This window comes from Psittacula echo, assembly GCF_963264785.1.
Source record: "Psittacula echo genome assembly, chromosome: 24".
In the NCBI taxonomy this organism is placed as follows: domain Eukaryota; kingdom Metazoa; phylum Chordata; class Aves; order Psittaciformes; family Psittacidae; genus Psittacula; species Psittacula echo.
Window position 1 is genome coordinate 2,696,934 of NC_137759.1, and position 20,162 is coordinate 2,717,095.

The window sequence follows — 20,162 nt, forward strand, 5'->3', positions numbered from 1 at the left end:
TCACTGCAAAAGTAGATCAGAGCTCACAGAGGAGGTGGCCTGATAAGCTGGGAACGTGCCTTCCCTTCGGCTCAGTTTCTGTAATGAGCTGTGAGACAGTTTGCGTTGCCTCTGTTGACAGCACACAGCCAGCACCACTCCAAGCTGCTCTGTGCAAGGACTTGGGCCCCATGTGCCTGTGTGAGCTCAGCTCAACACCCACAGGCATCTGGGGCCACGGCTTCAGCTGCCTGCTGTATGATCCATGGTAGGGGATGGGGAGAAGTCTCCCTGTCCAGGACCTCAGCAAGGGGCAGAAGGGATCCTGCGCAGTGTGACTGCCCTTCCCTGGCCGTGCTGGCAGGTGACACTGAGCTCGAAGCACCCTCCACACATCAAATCCCAGCCTGGTTTGGGTTGGAAGGGACCTTAAAGCTCCTCCAGCTCCAACCCCTGCCACAGGCAGGGACCCCTTCCACTGGAGCAGCTTGCTCCAAGCCCCTGTGTCCAACCTGGCCTTGAACACTGCCAGGGATGGGGCAGCCACAGCTTCTCTGGGCACCCTGGGCCAGCGCCTCAGCACCCTCACAGGGAAGAGCTTCTGCCTAAGAGCTCATCTCAGTCTCACCTCTGGCAGTGATTTGAGAGGACATCTGGAAGAAACATGGAGGTGCTGCTGTCCCAGTGACTGCTGCAGGATCTCATCGGCATTTTTAGCCTTTAAGGCAGTGTCTGCAGGTGCTGCATGCATGAGTGTTTGCATATTTGTCAGTTATTGCCATTAACATCAATCAGTTCAGTCCGGCTCCTCTAGAGCAGAAGCTGACTGCTGCTTCCTAATCATCATGCAGAATTGCCAGGGTCAGGTAGAGCCAGGCTTATATAATTTGCCTGGAATGGTGGTGAATTCATCACCATCAGAAGAGAGTGATGCAGGTCCAAAGAGTTTTCTAAATAGTATATTCTACTTTAAAGAGAATTAATTAACACAGGACTATTCCTGTCCTGGAAAAGGAGGTCAATCTAGATGATCACAATTGGTCCCTTTTGTCCTTGTAATACATATACACATATACATTGTTGGGACCTGCTGGAGAAGAGCACAATGCTGATGGTAACACCATGTGGAGAACGCCAAAGGAAATGGGCCGAGTTAAATTTGGAAAAATATATCATGAGAGCAGCAGAAGTAAAGCATTCCCGTCATGTTTTCCCAGCGCAGAGAAGGCAGACTTAGCCCACAGGAGTATCAGAGCAAGCTACTTGAAACAATAAGGCTTTTGGCAGTGTCCAGTTTGGACCACACACTAATCCAGAGTGCCCAAAGGGAGGCCACATGCTGTTGTTGGGAAACTGTGCAAGCCGTTCCCCTGGGTAACGAGCTCATACATTTCAGGTTATGAATATGGTACCTTCAGGTACCTTTGGGGTGTACCTGCAGGTCCTCTACCACAGAAACAAACCACACTCAGAACAAGTAATCATTTGTTCTCCACATATCGAACCCAGACTGGTTTGTGTTGAGGAGACCTTAAAGAAGGCAGAATTGCTCTGGCCTAAGAGCTCATCTCAGTCTCCCCTCTGGCAGGTTAAAGCTATTCCCCTTGTCTAAATGTCCAAATGTCCAAATACAATAAGGCAAGTAAAAAAAAAGGGCCTTTAGAAAGAACTTGGTTATGGCATAAAACCTAAATTAAGCTTCTTTCAAATACATCAGACGGAAGAATTGCCAGTAGGAAAGCATGGGACTGGAAGGAAGAGTCAGAGGTACAGGAAAGGAAAGCTAAATGACTCCTTGCACCCCTTGTCATGCTGGAGGAATGGCGGGGGGGGCGTGTTCCACCAGAAAACCTTTCAGGAGGGTGTAGGGGATTCATTCTCCAGTGGAAGTTCAATAGAGTTTGACAAAATGAGACTTGAGCATCAGCAGAGCAAACCCTTGGGGCATCTTCAGCTCACACAGGCTGGGCCTGTAGAGTGGTGTACAGAGATTTCTGCTTGAAAAATAGCACAAAACAAATCACACAAGCTCCTGAAGCAGAAGTCCCCATAGATATGTGCAGCACAAGGTCCCTGTGCACCTGGGGGAAGCAGGGAGCATGAGCTGGGATTCAAAATAGCCAAAACGTCTCAATCACGCACACTCTCAGCAGAACCAAGGAGAAAACCAGGGCACTTCTGAATGATGGAACCTTCAGGAGCTCAAAGTTTGTCTCACCCATCGGTTGAAACTGCCCAGTCAAAACCTTGAGATAACATTATTTGCCATGGGATGTATGTGCTGAGATACATGGGCTATACAGGCTGAGAGCTGGGCTGGGGCAGGCTGGAGAAGAGAAGGCTCCTTAAGGGGAGACCTTAGAGCAGCTCCAGTGCCTCTTTGTAGCCCCTTGGCTACAAGAAACCTGGAGAGGGGCTTTGGACAAGGGCCTGTAGGGACAGGCCAAGGGGAATGGCTTTAACCTGCCAGAGGGGAGATTGGCAGGGGTTGGAACTGGATGAGCTTTAAGGTCCCTTCAACACAAACCAGGCTGTGAGTCCGTGATTCTAAAACAAACCATTTCTTTATATTTCTGATTTTTCCTGAACTTCGTGTGTTGCAAGAGTTGAAATTTTGACTTTTTGTTCCAAAATAGGGCAAAAATAAATGTTGAAATATTGGCATTTCCCATAGGAAGGAAATTCCATTATTTGAGCAGCTCTGTGAAATACAAAGGAGATTCATTTGCAGAAACTCTGCTAACTTGGAATGAAGGTCACAGCTGCATAATTGGAATCTGCTCCCTGAGCCATGTGAGCAGTGCAGGATACAAAATTAATCCCAACCCCCAAATTAAGGTTACTATAACAAGGAGAACAAGACTCAGAATTGCAAAATCCAGGGAAGGAAGGGCTGAAGGATTGCTTCACACCAGAAACCACATCTTTCACCATGACAATTAGCAACTGGGAATATCTCAGTGGCTTTCTGCATGCCAGTAGAAAGCATCCATGTCCCTATGGCATGTCAAGATGAGCATGGTTCATGTGCCTCTCAGTCATGTTCAAGTGATGGGGCTGTCCACACTCACACCTTTGGTTCATTGCAGCATCCTCCACAATGGGATTTGGTTTTACCGAGTCAGACCAATTGAGCCCTTTAAAGGCTGATGCAGTAGGTGCTTACTGGGACAGTGGACACAGCCATCCGCTTGGGTTCTTCTCACCCAGCCCTGCAGCACCAGTGTCTCATTCTGCGTGTGCATAGCAACCTGGATTTGCCATAACTGCTTGCTAACAGAGATTCACACGCCTGGTTTTTCCTTATCACTGAATTATGAACCGACACTCAGCCCATCTAGAGGGGTTCTGCTTTTTAACCGAGCCGACAGTCGGTCAATATATTTCTTTAAAAATAAAGAGATGATAAAGAAGTAGCTTTTCTACTGAACCTGCAAACCTCTATCGGTTGAAGGCATTTGTTACTGTGAGTTTATGGCTAAAAAAGGCCCAGGGATTAACCTGGGGATTAAAACAATGGCTAAGAACTAGCACAGATTCTAGGAGCCAAACTGAACTCGAAGCACAGGAAGTGGGAAAGGACAATCATCATCCAGGCGTTATGCCTGGGGTAGATTCAGGGATGGCCACGTGCGTGGCAGCTCTGCCCCTCTCTGGGGAGCGTCAGAAATGCACTTGTCCAGGCGGGGAACGGGCAGCAGGGAGCAGGTCAGCAGCCTCCAGCAGTGAATTGGGTACCTTCTGTAAGGACAGCGGCTGCTGAGGCCCTGGGGCTTCCAGATCCCTGGGCAGAAGAGGCTGAGCTTTGTCTGCCCACGGAGTCTGTTGGGGACATAGTTCTCAGGGGGGGATTTCAGTCCCAGGAGTCTCTGTCAGATGAGCCTCACACTTTGGCTTTGACCTGCCCCTTGCTGGACAAGTTCAGACTCTGGGGCAAGTTGTAGGTGCAGACACAACGCATCACAGCAGGAGTCAATGCGTGAGAGATCAGTGAGTAAAGACAGTGGAAGTTCTCTGGGCTTCCTTGGCAGCAGGGTCTGGCTGCCTGACAGACTGCGCTGCCGACTTCGCACGCCCAGTGAATGGGCTCCTCCTTGACGCATGTCCATGCCCTCAGTGTGCCTGGATCTCGGAGGTCCAGCCTACAACAGAGTGGGCCGGTGAAGACCTGCCTGTCCAGGGTACCCGGCTGCTGTGGATGGATGGATTTCTGCACACAGCCACCCACATGGCAGCAGGAGAGGGGCAGGAAAGGGATGGGATGGGATCAGGGTCTGATTTAGCGGCTCGCCCTGCTCTCTGTTGCTGCTAACCCTCTTTGCAGCTGGTGTGAGGAGGCAGAGGCGAGTGCAGGACCACTGCTGGTGGTGAAGGAGCACGGGCAGTGTGTCACATCCTGGTGACAGGTACCTTCTGTCCTCTGGGCTCCTGCAATCATCAAAGGTTTTTACAGTCTCCTCCTCCATGCCACTCCCCCACCCCCTGCTGCCATGTATCCTGAGCATATTACAGTCTTCCTTTCCTCTCTCAGGAGGTACAGCTCCGAGCTGCCTGCTAACACCGCACCTTTCCGAGGAGAAAATCCTGCATCCTGCCTTCCAGCTTAAAGACTCCAAGAGCGAACACTCAGAGTAACCCCCCAAGATACAAGAGACCTTCGTGCTCTACAAGCAGCACTTCTTCCAGGTGAGTGGTTCTGTCAGCAAACCTGAATGCATGAATGAGAGCGGGGCCGGGGTCAGGGCCAGGGGATGAAGCAGGAAGGAGGATGGCAGGAGATTGCCTTGGGTATGTGCCTGAGAGAGCAGCAGGGGCAGCTCTCACCCTGCTTAGGACAGGGAACTGCCCAGAGGCGAGTGATTGCAAAGTGGGACTGTGTTTTGGGCTGGGGGCCCAGAACAGAAGAGCCTGATGGGCAGTTAGAGGGAGACAACCTTACCACAGGACCTGAGCATGAGTGGGGAGCGATGGGGAGAGCTGTGCTTGTCCTCCCAGCATCACACTTAGGCCCCAGGGTAGCGGCTCTGCTGACGATCACTTTGTTGCTGTAGAGCTTACCTGGGCTGGAATTCCTGCCCATTGCGGGTTCCTCTCTCCTAAGCTTGTCTCTGTCACAGAGGTGGGTCAGTGCCTGGACATGGGGCAGATCTGTTCTCCTCCTGGGGCCATTGTCATGGTGGGAGTTGGCTGGGAGGAAGCTGGCTGCCAGGTACCGAGCGGGAAATGGAGGTGCCCTCGCACTTCACTGAGCAGGAAGCCCTGCCAGGGGCTGCTATAGCAACACAAAGATGGCTGAGTTCACCCCATTTGGGCTTGTGAATGGAAATGTTCAGCACAGGCACATTGGCTTTGTTGCTTTCAGCTCGTATTCCGCTTCCCAAGAGCAAGCAATGGGCCGGGCTGCAAAGGATCCAACAGCATGAGGGATGAGGATGCCTCCAGCCAGGGGGTCTGTGGGCCTTCTCTATCCTGGTCCTCAGGACTGAACAAACCCAGCTGATAGCACAGTTATGGATTCAATGCTCCTGACAGGCACTGATGGGGGAAACGGAGGCAAGAGCGGAGACATCCACTGCTCCTTTGCCATCCTTGCAAAGACAGTCCCTGGAAAGCACCTATTCTGTTCAGCTGGTAGTGGAGGGACTGTAGCTTCCTACTGTGCCGTGCCAGTGATCCTCCCTAAAGCAGGCAGGACTTGAGAGCTGTCCAGAAGCTGCTTTGGAAGGAGTAATGCAGCTTTCTCAGTGACCCCTTGCCTCCTCCTCACTTGTGCAAAGCTTCTCCCCTGCAGAGATTCCTCCCTCTCCTCCCCTTTAGGGTGCTTCCCTGCTGCTACCTGTGGAGAATTCCCTCCTTGAAAAGCCTCCCGGCTTTGATGTTGAACACAACAGCAGAGTTTCCTTGGAGACAAGAGAGGCAGTGGGCTCCGACTGCTGATTATTTCACAGTCTCTGGCTGGCTTTCAGCAACGAATAAATAAAAACCAGAGAGAATTGTGTTGCAGGGGCCTGGGGCAGCTGCTGTTATGGGGAAGGACTTGACTCTCCTGTGCTTGTCCAGTGTCTTTCCTTTAGCAGCAATGGGCAGGACAGGCTGTACTGATTGCATTGCCATTCTTCCCTCAGTCCCTGGAGGCTGGTGAACCTGGGAGAGACTTTGCAATGGACATTTCTAATTTGGCTGAATCCTGTCAGTCCCAGGAGGAATCCTGACTAATTAGATTAACCCCTCCTGTGCTGCCCTGCACAGACACCAGCGATAGTGGGACAAGCATGGAAAGCACCAGCATTTCTATCGTTGTCTCTCATCCATTTGCTCTGAGCAGTGACAACTGGGTTTGTCCCAGCGGGGAGCCTGAACCCGCTGGGGACCAGAGCTCTCCTCTGCTGGGTTGGCCACGCAGCTTCTTGGCTTCCTTGGGGCTGGTGCTGTGCCCATCAGCTGCTATCTCTTGGACATGGTAACGACCAGAAAGCCGTGTCAGTGCAGAGGGCGCAGGGCACGGGCTGGCTGCTGATGCTCTGTCCATCAGAGAGTGAAGTGCAGGGCAAGGAGCAGATCAGGGCTTCACCTGAACATTTCATTTTGTTTCTGCTGCCCCACACACCCTGCAGTGCCATTCCCTGCCATGGCCAGGACATCTTCTCCCAGGGTAGATGAGAAGATCACCCCACAGAAATCTGCAAAGAGCAGGGCAACAAGAAATTGTAGTGCAAGAGCCTTCCTTCCCCATCTTTTACATTCACCATGATGTCCCTGAAATAGCCCAAATTCCACTGTTCCTATGAAACCTCATTGCCCGGAACTAGGCATTAGTTTTGCAACACTCAACTTTCTTGCCAAATATCCTGTGCTTCCTGGTCCAGCCTTGCTGTTACCTCCACAAGTGCTCTCTCAAGTATCACAGCGCTGCTGGCAGGCTGGAGCCCGGCGAAGTGGCCATGAATAAGAGAAAAAAACACCTTCTTCCTCTCAAAAAGGGAAATACAAGCCATTGCCAGAGCATTCATCTGCAGGAGTACTTCTGATAACGCTGCAGCAGACTGGGAACTTCCAGCTGATGCAATAGGGAACACTTACACAATTTCAGGCCAGAGATGCAGAGGGAATGTGCTTTGGAGGGGGCCACTGCATTGCAAAATATGCAGATGAGAAAGGGAGCAAGTCAGCAAGAGGGTGGGGAGAGCACAGGAGCTGCTGCTGAGTTCCTTCTGTGGGCTAAGTTTTGTTCTGAGAAGGCTGCCGAGCATTCGGTGGAACATGGGATCCAATGCCTCATCCTGAGCTCTTCCATCTCCAAAGAGAAATTTCCTCTTGTTTGCACAAAAATACATTTTCCAGTGCACGTGGATGGAGAAACATCTGGAATAAAGAGCAGGTGAGTCCCTTTGTGTGGGTTCTGCCCCTACCTGCCCTGTGAAGGGATTTGTGCCTTTGCTGGGCTGCCCAGGCCACCACAAACCCCTTCTCAGTACAGGCTGGGTGCTACAGAGGCCAGAGCTTCTCCAGAGACACCAGAGCAGCCATGACAAGACCCTGGAGCCCTTCAGATGCCTTGCCCCAGGGTCTGCTCCTTGCAGAGGGGCAGAGGAGACCTAAATAAACCCGCTCAGGGTGCCAGGGGAATGACCCCCAGAGGAGGCAAGCTGGGTGCTGCACCCTACGCTTTCCCAACTGTGCTGCTTCTGCCCCGCATAGGCAGAGCCGTGCCGTGGGGACGGAGCAGCCGCGCGGACCATGAGCGAGCAGAGTCACGTCAACAGCCTCTTCCTCAACGAGGATGCAGCCAAGCGGCTCAGCGCCGAGAGCCGGGTGCAGCGCCTGCGGCAGGCGGTGCAGAAGCGCGCGGCGCGGGCCAAGAAGCGGATGCACAGCATCACTGCGGACAGTGCCAAGAGCTTCCTCAGGAGAAACGCCTTCGTCCTCTTCACCATTGCTGCGGTCCTGCTGGGTATGGAGCTGGTGGGGAAGGAAGGAACGGTCACTATTGGGCTGCTGAGGCGCTGGCACAGGGTGCCCAGAGAAGCTGTGGCTGCCCCATCGCTGGCAGTGTTCAAGGCCAGGTTGGACACAGGGGCTTGGAGCAAGCTGCTCCAGTGGAAGGACTTCTTGTGAGCACAGCTACAGGCACAAGGGCTCTGCAGGTTCATCCCAATAGCTTCAGCCTGACAGGACCAGAAGGGGGAACTGATGCAAAGGGCTGTGATTCAATACAAACTAAATCTGCCCAGCAGATTGCCCCTAGCTTTTAATCCAGGCTGTATGTCTCCAACTCACTGGCTGAACTCAGCTTTAAGAGGTGAGTGGACAAAGTCTCTAAACTGTGCAGTGACACTTAGGTTAGGTTGGGAGATCATACCTCTGGTCACAGCATCTTTGTGTTCATGAGCTTCCTGGGAACAGAACCCAGAGGAAAGCAGACAGAGCAACAAGGAGACCTTTAGCATGAGGCTCCTGTACATGTAAGCATGGCACAGGGAGAGAGTGAGCATACGGTAAAAACTGGATCACAGCCTTTTAGACAAAGAAAGAGCATTTACTTCTTTGGGAAGAGGAGGAGCTGAAAGGAGACAAGAAAGAGCAGAGCCATGCTGTAGGACTGAGAGACAGACCACTGGATCACACTGTCCCATTTCCATTCTCATCCTGTGTTGATCCACAGGGATCATCCTGGCGTTTTCTCTCCGGCCTTACCAGCTGACCTATCGCCAGATCAAGTACTTCTCCTTCCCCGGCGAGCTGCTGATGCGCATGCTCCAGATGCTGGTTCTTCCTCTCATTGTCTCCAGCTTGATCACAGGTGAGCATTGGCTTCTGCTCCTTTCAGCCAAGGCAGTGAGCAGCAAAGAGGGGGGTGCTTGCTGGTGTTGGAGTACCCCAGCTGGTGGTGCCTGGATTGGCTTGGCTGACCAAGCCTGAACCCACAGCTGTAGTGAACATTGTTCACACTCACACCCTGCTGGCTCAGTAGTGGGGAGGAGAAGCAGAAGGCCTTGTGCTTTCTCAGAAGATGGGGGAGGACACAATGCTGTGCTTCTAACACCCAACACTTGAGCATTAACAAGGATTTCATCCTATGTAACCTCAAAAATCAACAAGTTTGTTGCCCAAAGTCAGCCTCAGGTTTCCTCCAGCTTAGGAAAGGTTCATTTGTGTCAGTCCAAAAGAGCTGGAGTTGATCACTGGCTGGAGACCCCAGCTCCCTGTTCTGCTCATGCATGTGCCCTGCACGCTTTGGATCTTCCTTGGGCTTCCCTCTTCCCTCTAAGACCACAGACCTCACCTTGTGTCTCTGTGTGACTCCCCAGGAATGGCCTCACTGGATGGCAGAGCTTCAGGGAAGATGGGGATGCGGGCTGTGGTTTACTACATGGTGACCACGATCATAGCAGTCTTCATTGGCATCCTCATGGTGATCATCATCCACCCAGGGAAAGGATCCAAGGACAAGCTTCACCGAGAAGGCAGGATTGAGCAGGTGCAGACCACAGATGCCTTCATGGACTTGGTGAGGTAGGTGAACAAGATGGCCTCGTGTTGAGACCATACCACTGAGATTACATTGCTGCATGGAATATCCTTTTGAAGTGTCACAGCTTTAGGCATTCTCTCGTAGGGAAAGAGGTTTACTGCTGAGTCTTGCCCAGCCTGCTACTTCTAGCTCAGTCTGGTTAACTGGCTTTGCCACTCTGAGGTTGAATGCTTGGCCTAGAGCCCTTCTGTTAGGGGTATTAATGCAAAAGGTCAAAGCGTGCCCAGCAGAAGTGATGAAAGCTATCAATGACTGCATGTCCTTCCGAAGTTCACCCAGCAAAGGCTACTCTGAATATCCATCTTCACTGACCCAAGGAAATTGAGGACGTGATGATTCCCAGGACAGAATTCTTTGGAATTCTCCCAGGATTCTGGAGTCTGCAAAGATGCAGGAGGGTGCCTGGCTCCAGACTGGCATAGTCCCATCTTCTGTCAGACAAAAAGGGCCCATCTGAGCTGGCACCATGGGAGCTGTGACCTGAGACTGCTCCAGGCCAGAGGCATTGCCCAGGAAGCCCCTGTTTTCTTGCTAATCAAACAGGACAATAACTCTTCCCTTGTCTTATCTCCTGCAGGAACATGTTCCCACCCAACCTGGTAGAAGCCTGCTTCAAACAGGTATGAAATCCCACCTGGCCTCTCACTTCCCTTTGAGCCCTGTGCCCTAGACCACAGCCCAGCTTTGTTCTCTGAGGGATGGAGTAGCAACTCCCTCATACTACCTTCACACTTCCCAAAGTGTGACTGCTCTAGAAGCAGCCATTAGGCTGTATTACAGCATCCCCACACAAGCTTTTCAAGCTTCTGTGATCCCATGTAGCAGTCTTGGACTGGCAGTGAAATGGGAGCAGATTCTCCATGGATTTGTCTGTAGTGCTAGTGCCCTTGGAAGCAGCCCAAAGGGTTATCAGAGAAGCCAGAATAGAAGTCAGTCCTAGCGACTTGAGATGCTCCAATGGTCTCTTTTGACCTTCAGGTCTGTGAACCTGACAAAAGCCATATGGGGAGCTTGAGAACAGAGCAGGGAAGTTCCCCACACAGGTCAGCAGGAACTTGCAGTGCTCTCTTTAGGAAGAGATGCAAGACCCTGTTGTCCTGAGCTCCTGAACCAGGACCTGTGAGCCCAGCTGATAACCTGTGTCTTTGCAGTACAAGACGCAGTACAGCACCAGGGTGTTCACCAGAACCGTCCTCCACAGCAGCAATGTCACCGCAGGGGTGACAAGCACTCCGATCCCTGCACCTGAGAACTTCACTGGCATCCTGGAGAACGTCACTCATGCCCTGGGGACCATCTCCGAGGTGCTGACCTTTGAAGAAGTCATTCCCATCCCGGGCTCAGCCAATGGGGTGAACGCTCTGGGGCTGGTAGTGTTCTCCATGTGCTTCGGTTTGGTGATCGGCAGCATGAAGCAGAAGGGACGGGCCCTGCGGGAGTTCTTTAACTGCCTCAACGAAGCCATCATGAGGCTGGTGGCCATTATCATCTGGTGAGGAGCACGGCCGGTTGGAGCAGGAGGTCTGCAGGTGCAGTTTCCACTGACCTGATGAGAAGTGGGGTTGCTTTAAGGATGCCATGCACAGGGAAAGCAGATGGGCACAGCTCTCCTTTGGCTCCATCAGGCTGGAGGGAAAAGTCTGGATGGGATATTTGTTCACATTTCATTTCCTGTTTTGTTTTGGTTTTACCTTAGAAATAGCAGGTTTACCAGGACTTGCTTTCCTTGAGGCTGCTGGAAACATCCTTGGAAGAGCAGAGAGCTGGAGTGGAAGATCTCTTAGCCTTACCAACATGGATAGGGTGTGAGGATTTCCCACCAAAAGCTTTCATTCCAGCTGTGTTCCAGGAGCCTTAGCTGTGAATCACAAGAACCTCTTGCCACTTTCCTGCTACTCAGGGTGCCTCCTGCTTGCATCAGCACTGAGAGCAGAGCTGCGTTGACAGAGTCAGCTCCAAGTTCCTGCCCTTCAATCTGAGGTCTCCCAGATTCTGACTCCTCTAGAGCTCAGCTGCTTGCTGCTCTCTGTGTAAGGCTGCACATGCTACGTGGTGCTGAGCTGAGTCTTCTCTAGAAGGCAGCATTTTACCAAATCTTGTTATTATAAGTTCTTTACCTACCTGGGGCTCAAGGTCTAGATAGGAGTTTGTGGTAGGTACTACCATTAGATAGGAGAGATGTGGAGCTGGCAGAATACATGCAAATGTCTGACAGGGGAGGGATCTGTCACCTGGCACCCTCTCCCATTGCAGATCACTCCAGCTTCCTTTCCATAGTCTTCTAGTCACAGTCCCAGAGCAACATCCTGAGCATGTGGGGCCAGGCCTTACATGGGAAGACACAAGGGGGAAGAACAACCCTGAGCTTATAGCAGAGCACTGGGGACCTTTTCCTCCATGGATGAGCCAGAACTTGGGGTCTGGCTTTCCTAGGAAGAGATAAGAGATAGAAGGGAGAACACGAGCGCGCTGAAACCTGCACACTGCTCCCAGACATGATTTCAAGGTGCCTTCAACACCCCCTCCTTTAGCACCCTCTTCCAGTGAGGAAAGGCAGGTTGTGGATGTATAGAACCTTGGTTACACTCAGGAGGCTGCCTGTGCCACACAGCAGGTGGTGCCTGGAGAGATTCCTGCTGGTACAGGAGGCAGGCTCCTTCCTGAAGCCCCAGCCTGCAGACTGGCTCCCTGGTTTGCCTGGGCAGAGCTGGTCTGCACCTGCAGCCGAGGAGGAGGAAGGTCAGAGGAAATGAAATCTTTGTGAAATCCTGTCGTGAGACTTTTCCAAAGGCTAAGGTGGAGTTTGGCATGTGGGCCTCTGAGCCTTGTGCATGAACTGCATGTGAGCTCCTGAGCTGTAGAGGCCCAGCCCTCAGAGGTGAGGCCGTGGAGCTGGGATTTTCTTCGGTCCAGTGATTTGCCCATGTTTAGTGTAGTGCCCATGACATTCTCCATGCCTGTTATGGCTTCCCTTCGGTGAAGCCTCACTGCTGCTCATGAGATGCATTGTTACAGAAGGGGGAAAAAAGCCATAAGGAATGGGAAGGATGGCTGCTTTCACAGGGGTTGGTGTGCCCAGTCCCTGCTGCACCCGATATGGATTCTCTATATGTTCCTATTCCCTAAATGTGATTACCGAGAGCCTATAGGACAGTATCACATTTATCCCCCAATTCCCTGTTTCTCCTGTACTTCCCTGTGCTCTGTTTCAACATTCTCATCCCAAGCTCAGTTAGGAAAGGAAAGGACTGAACACTCCTCTACATAACTTCCCTTATCAATTCCACAAGGAGTGTTGTGGAAGAAGGAGGAGGAAACCTCCTCCTGTGCCCAAGCTGTGCTCACAACAGAGTATGGGGTCCCTGCCAGTGCAACAGGAGCTGGGGTTGGGTTTGACCATGTGGTGACCAAGTCCCAGCTCTCTCCAGGTTTCCAGAAAGCAGCAGTATCATCCAGTGATGAGGCTCAGAGAGCACTTGTGGTGTGCTGGCTTATTGGGATATGAAAGCTGGTGTGGAAGGGTGGGTGCCAGTTCTGAGCATCGGCCCTGTTTCTGTGCCACAGGTATGCTCCGGTTGGGATCATGTTTTTAATCGCTGGCAAAATTCTGGAGATGGATGACCTGGCAGTGATGGGCGGCCAGCTGGGGATGTACACGCTCACCGTCATCGTCGGACTTCTCATTCACGCCCTCTGCATCCTGCCACTGCTCTACTTCATCGTCACTCACAGGAACCCCTGGGTATTCATTGCAGGGCTGCTGCAGGCCCTCATCACAGCCCTGGGCACCTCCTCCAGGTATGACGGCTACAGAGGAGCAGGGTTGGGGCTGGTGGGGATACTGTGGGGCTGCCCTCAGTCCAGCACAATTGTGGTCTCACAGTTTCTAGCGCTAGCAGCTTTTTGCGCTGCTCCAGCCAAGCTGATGTGAGAGTGGAAAGATTCCCAGTTCCCAGCTCAGGGTTAGCCACCTCTAACCATTAATGCATGGCCCATATTCCTCCTTCCCAAACATGATGGCACTGAAATGCTGAGCTCAGCATTTCAAATCTCAAATCCCACTGACGTGCAGCATTATTCCACACACACATACACATATCTCACACATGCATTCACATACAGGAGCACATTTCTCTCTCCCAGGCTCACATACTGTATGCAGCTGCATTAAACTCATCAGAGGCCCTGGCAAAGGCACAAACACCAATATATTCAGTGACACAGTGCCATGCAATACAAGAGCAAGGGATTGCAGGTAGCTGCTGTGTCACTAAGTCTGTGTTTCTTGCTGTATTCACTTCCTGGCAAGTAACAGTCTCTCCCATGTCTTCTCCCGCTGAAACACACAGCATTTTTCCCGCTCATGTTCTCTTTCAGAGACAATTACCTGCTTTCTCTGCAAGATGTATTCGCACACACGGGTCATTCTTGTTTTATGCACTGAGGGGGGTGAGAAGGGGCTCAAAGGAGTTTTGGTCTTGAGGCTCTGTTCCACGTACCATGTACTCGAGCATCACCTTCTTTTGGTGTGATCCCAGCACCACTAGCCTCAGGGTCACACAGCCCCTGTCCCAGCCCCCTGAGGAAAGCCATGTCTGAACGTGCAACTGCAGCGTGCACCCTATCTGAGGAAGCCTTGCTTAGACTGTTCTTTCTCCTAGCAGCTTCTGGCCTCTGGCTCACATGGCAGGGTGAAAACACAGGTGGGTAAGGTCTTAAACCAGGCAGAGGCTTAGTCCCTCCTCTGAAGTCAGCATATACCCAATTCATGCTGTTGTGTAAATTCCTTTCAGCTCAGCGACTCTGCCCATCACCTTCAGGTGCCTGGAAGAAAACAACGGTGTGGACAGGCGCATCACGAGGTTTGTCCTGCCTGTGGGAGCTACAATTAACATGGATGGCACTGCTCTCTACGAGGCCCTTGCAGCCATCTTCATTGCACAAGTCAACAACTATGAACTTGACTTCGGGCAGATCATCACAATAAGGTGACTTTAAAAAGAGTCTGGGAAGTGCTTCAGTTTTGTTGCCTTATCTGAGGTATGGTTGGGTTCCTCTTGTGCTCAGAAGATACAATGAGGTACTACACCTCCTCTTGAGCCCTTATTGTATTCGCAGGTCTGGGCCATCCCTTAGCTAGAGCTGCAGCATGCAGTCTGTTATGGATGGGTGCCTGGCAGGAGGAGCTTGGCTGCTGTGTTCATGTCCCATGTGTCACCATCCTGCTCGGTGACACAGAAAGGCTGCCAAAGCGTTTTGTAGATGATGACTTTGAGCTAGTTCTTGACACTTTTGCAACTGTGACCACCTCTTCCCTTTGCTGATAGCTGTACTCTCCTGTTCCCTCCAGCATCACTGCTACAGCAGCCAGCATTGGAGCCGCAGGTATTCCCCAGGCAGGACTGGTGACAATGGTGATAGTGTTGACATCAGTGGGGCTGCCTACTGAAGACATTACGCTGATCATCGCTGTGGACTGGTTTCTGTAAGTTCTCTGCTCAGCACCACACGCTGCTATGTGCCCCCTGCCAGTGCTTATGGAGTCCCTCCGTATTCCCAGGGTCTCTGCTAAAAGCAGGTTCAATAACTGGTATCATTAAGCTTAAACCACACTTGTGTACATGGGACCCTTGCTGGAGTCTTCACCATGTATTTCAGTGACCCAAGGCATCAGCCTGGTCACCCAGTACGATGTCCTTAGTTTGCTTTAGCCTTAAAAGCCACCCAGAAACTGTCCAGACAGCAGGAACAGATCGTGCCAATAATAAGGAAATTCACACTGCGGAGTGGTGGTTCTGTGGCATCAAACATGGGAAGTGTGACGAGACAAAGCTGAGGAGTGCTTAGATGGGCGCAGCTCCTCAGCTACTCTGCTCCATCCCAGCTTCCTTGCCCATTTAAACCTTGGGACAATGCTTTCAAAGGACTGCCCTTAGATCGAGATTGAAGAAGCCATTTGTGCAGTCCTCGCTGTCTCAAACACAAAACCCTGACTCTGGGGTACACTGTCAGTGTTTCCTCTGTTCTCTACCTTGTATTGCTGGTTTGTAGCCAATAGAGCAGGAAGGAATATTGCATTGGGAATGCAATAGAGCAGGAAGGAATGTGCAGCCTGTGCTCAGGGCTGTCAATCAGGGAAGGCTCTTTGGGAGTCAGTTTCCTGTCCATGTTGAAGTGTCAGGTGTTAGAGTGACTTGAGAGTCTCACTGAAGGTGGTTCTTGGACCAGGCCTCACCCCCGTGGCTCTTCCTCAGCAGCTCTGTTGTGTTTTTCTCTCTGGTTTCTCAGGGACCGCCTCAGAACCACCACCAACGTCCTGGGGGACTCCCTGGGGGCCGGCATCGTGGAGCACCTCTCCCGGCATGAGCTGGATGCGCAGGACTGCGAACTTGGTAATTGTGAGCCAGGGAAAGAGCAGCTCTTCCACCTGGTCTGTCCACAGCACAACACCCACAGGCACCCCAGGAGGGAGACTGTGCTGTGAAGCTGGGCAGCAGGGTGCAGATTAGTGCTCTAGAAAGCCAAGACTTGAAAGGGGGGCCCATAGTGGAGGACAGAGAAAGATCCAAGATGCACACTTTTCTGCCACACGCAGTCTTCCCTGATCCTGTTTCTCCCCCATCTCTTTCTGACTGGCATTAAAGGGGAGAAAATTAAACTGCAAAGAAAATTTTATTCCACAAAAGCCTGATTCAGTCATTCTTATGCGGTCCAAGAGTTAGCCCTGAGTCAAGAAGACCCAGTGAATGAGTTGGACTGGGAGCTCCTTTATTTTCTGAGCTAAAGCCTGAGCACAGCAAACTGGCAAGGTGGGTTGGGGACACCACCACATGTGGACTGGCACCAAAACATTGCCATGATGACTCCATCTTTCAGGATACAGTGGCAAAGCCTTCACTTGGTCAGTGCCTTCTCCCAAGCACATTAGAGCATTTAGCATTGACCATCAGGAGGTGTCTGCAGAGCCCCAGCACTTCTGTTCAGCTCTTCACTGGCAAGAGTGTTTATGGGAAACACGGTGTTCTCCTTGCTCACAGGCCTGATGTTTGCACAGATTATGCTTCCTGAGAGCTTCTCACTCCTCTGGCAACCCTTCTGGCTGCAGATCCTAGCCACCCAGCTGCTGAAGGAATATACAGCAGGGACAGGGCTTCCTGTGTTGGCTGGTAGGCAAAAATAGAGGTCCATAGGCTTTTCAGTAGTGGAAGCTGCTGAAGGCCTGTGAAAGCAGCAAACCATTAAAGAATTCATTATACCCATTATCCAGCCTCTGAAACAGCTCTCCCTTCTCCCAAACACCAGTTAACTTCATTTCTCTTTAGGAAGCTGCTCTCCTCTTGGTGAAACTGGAAGGAGAAATGCAAAGTTTAGGAAGAGTTTGCCCACCTGAGTGGCTGGGTGGTACCTCCATGCCTGCCAGCTCCAGATTTGCTCAGCAGTTTCACTCCTCATCGTAAGACTCTTGAGGAAACTGTTCGTTTGCTCATCTTTGGCTATTGCCAGAAGTGAATTCCCTTCAGTCACATTGCTCCAGAATGTGCTTCCAAATCCCTCTTTCTACAGCTCCTCATCTTTAATAGGCAGGACCCAGCCACTTCTCAGCACCTGTACAAGTTTGCCAGACCCAAAATATATAAATTCAGGATAAATTTCTCATTTCCTACCAAATGGAGCTCAGCTTCAGTTTAACCCACTTGGAAATAACCCCACAATACGACTGAAACATCTCAGAGGCTCAAGCAAGAAGTAGGGACCTGCTTCATCCATGCTCTGTCCCCCTTGCCTGGCGTGGCCAGGATCACAGCCTGGATGTCTCACTCCAGTGAACAGGACCAGCAGGGCTTGCTCCATGAACATCCAGAAGATGCATGTCTAGGCACAACCACGAAGATGTAAAAGAGCCAGTTTTGGGGTTACTACAGTGTAGCTGTCCTGCTTTAGAAATGGCTGAGCTCACAAACAGCAGCGAGCAGCCTCCTGCTGCACAGCTGAACTATCTGAACTGGGCAGCTTTTACTTGAGCTTTTTACTTGAGCTTTTACTGCTCATTATTCCAAAGCCAGCATCTCGCTTAAACCCCTCTACCCTGACTTTCCACACTGATCCTTTTCATCCAGAAGACCTATCCATACCCTCAGAGGAGCACCTAAGTGGGCCTCACCTAGGAAGGAAGACCTGAGAGGTAAGAGCTGGAGTCAACTTTGCCAACCACAACCACACAAAATGGCACCAACAAAACTTCCTAAAACACATTTCTTGAGATGTCCAAAGCCAGATCCTGAGGCTCTTTCTGGTCCTTCAGGATTCTATATTGGTGCTGCCACATTCCCCATCTATTTTGATGGGCAGGATGACTGCTGTGAGGTAAATGCACAAGTGCATCTCTTTCACGTGAATGTCAAGCAAAGAGAAGTGTGTTGTAGCTCCGTGTAGCAGGAGTTGGCCTAAGGTAGGAGGCTGCTTCCTGACTGTGGGAGGTAGGTTGCTTGTTCTGACAGGAGCTCTGCTCTAGCAGGGGGCAAGTGTGCAGGATAACGAATCATTACCCTCCTCTGTGCAGCATTTTTTATCTTGTATGAATACTATTATAATGTCTGCTCTTCTCCTTTCTAGACTAAACAGAGCCCATATACCCTCACAGGTAATAACATTCCTCTCCTTTGGACTTTTTCCTTGCTGTTCCACATCTTTTTTAAAGTGGAGTAACCAAACTTTGACACAAGAATCCAACTAAAGATTTCTTAGTGCTGAGAATATTTCATGTACCTGTAGATTTAGCTCTTAGACTCAAGTTCCCATAGTTCAATAGCATGCTATGCATCAGCTGCTCAGGATAACTGTCCGTGATGCATACTTACAGCAAATCCAAGTCTGTTCATCTTGCCTTAAACCTTAGTGAGGTTAGACTCTTCCTTTGATGAGATAGCTGTATCTAAAGACTGGATCTTAATCAAAGAGATTGAAGATACATTGCACTAGCTTGTATCTGCAGTGGGCTCAGACAGCACTAGCTTATCATTAACACAGCTCAGCTGACGTGAGTCTAAACCTTCTTAACGAACAGACTTGCTTATGAAACCCAACAAAGTGCTTTCCTTTTCCACAACAGCATGATGACATTGACTGCACTCCAGTGGTAATACATGACGATCCCTACATCATTTTAAGCAGAACTGCTGCCTAGCCAGCAACTTCCCAGCCTGTGCTTGTGCAGTTGGTTACTGTTAGGAATCCAGATTGATCCACATTGAACCGCATTTTGGTTTTCTTTTCTTTCTTTCCAGACTATTTGTCCAACTTTTCAAGGAAGCATTGAATTCTGATCCCGAAGAGACTTCCTGTGTGTAAAGGGCAAACTGATGAATCGGAAGAAAAGATTGTTGGATTGGACTCTAGCTCAAATGGAATGGACTCTGGGAAGTCCTATGGCTTGGGTTACACAGACAGCTGAACCATAAGGGTCCCTTCTGGCTTTATAATATATGCACGTGCTTTCTGGTTTAGAGATATTGCAAAGGGTCCTTCCACCAGATCATGTTTAGGAGCTACCTGGAAGGATCCTAATGATACTTTAAGAAAACTCAGCAGGAGTCTAAGCTGTGTTCAGTTGCTGTTAGCAGACATGTAAGCATATGACAAAAGGGGCTCTCCATCCCATGCTGCATCACCGTGTTCCCACAAAGTAGCACCCTCCCAGCCTTGCCATTGGTGATTTCCTGCTTTCAGCACAAGATTAGGGGAGCACAACCAAGTAGAGGCCTCATTTTCAAGTACTGCAAACCACTGTCCCACGGGGAATTTCAGAACTCAGCCAATAGTTTTTAGCTCTGGTGCTTGCCCATGTTGTTAACCCCTTTCTGACTGGGATTGTCTACCTGTTTACAGTACCCCAACAGTAAAGTGTTGACAGGAATTTGCATATATATATATACACCCCTCTTTATATATATATATAAAAGGGACACGTGCACAGACATATGTACACACAGAGCTAATTGTTTTGTGGCTAATCCAAGAAGGAAAGGCAATAGTGAACTCTCAGGCTGTAAAGCTGCATATTTCACTTCAATGCCCACCTTGGTTCACCCAATTAATCCCCTCCTTAAAGCAACAGAGGCAATTTTACTGCATCCCAGTAATGAGTCTTCCAAAGCTGACAGCGCATGCTGGTTTTCAGTTGTATTTGCTGCTGACACAAGGACTTCTCCATGTACAGAGAAATGTCTCCGCTTTGACTTCTGTGTATGTATTCCAAGGACCTTCATGCTCCCTGTATCAGACTTGGCACGGAGGCAGGCTTGCAGAGCTCTATACGAGTACGTTTGTGCTCCTTCCAAACCCGGTGCTGGCCTTGTTCTAACTCAGCCTTCAAAACTGGGTAACTGAAAGTATTAAATCATTTTATTAACCTTTTACATGATCAGATAGGTGAGAGTTCATGCATCTTTCCTGCTGTTTCCACTTGTAGAAACTTTCTGAGTTTGCAAATGGATTTATCCCTAATGATTAGATGGGCAACACTTGGGATGAAACACCTGACTCAGTGCATACATACATGAGGAGCTCTTGGATTAGGACCCATCTCTTCCAAATCAGCTTTGAGAGAGACAGCCCATGGAGAAGATGGGTTTCCATGTGATGGGCTGTGTGT

The 20,162-nt window shown here is 50.5% G+C and overlaps 1 protein-coding gene across 1 annotated transcript; it reads left to right on the forward strand.

The window, feature by feature from the left end:
• Positions 1-7,716: 7,716 nt before the first annotated feature.
• SLC1A6 (solute carrier family 1 member 6) lies at positions 7,717-18,827 on the forward strand (the record flags this gene model as incomplete). The annotated part of the gene is made up of 10 exons (XM_080633902.1): positions 7,717-7,930; positions 8,642-8,779; positions 9,288-9,492; positions 10,089-10,131; positions 10,663-11,003; positions 13,076-13,309; positions 14,305-14,499; positions 14,862-14,996; positions 15,800-15,903; positions 18,796-18,827. The coding sequence occupies 10 exons, from the start codon at positions 7,717-7,719 to the stop codon at positions 18,825-18,827; spliced, it is 1,641 nt and encodes a 546-aa protein (XP_080490028.1).
• Positions 18,828-20,162: the final 1,335 nt, after the last annotated feature.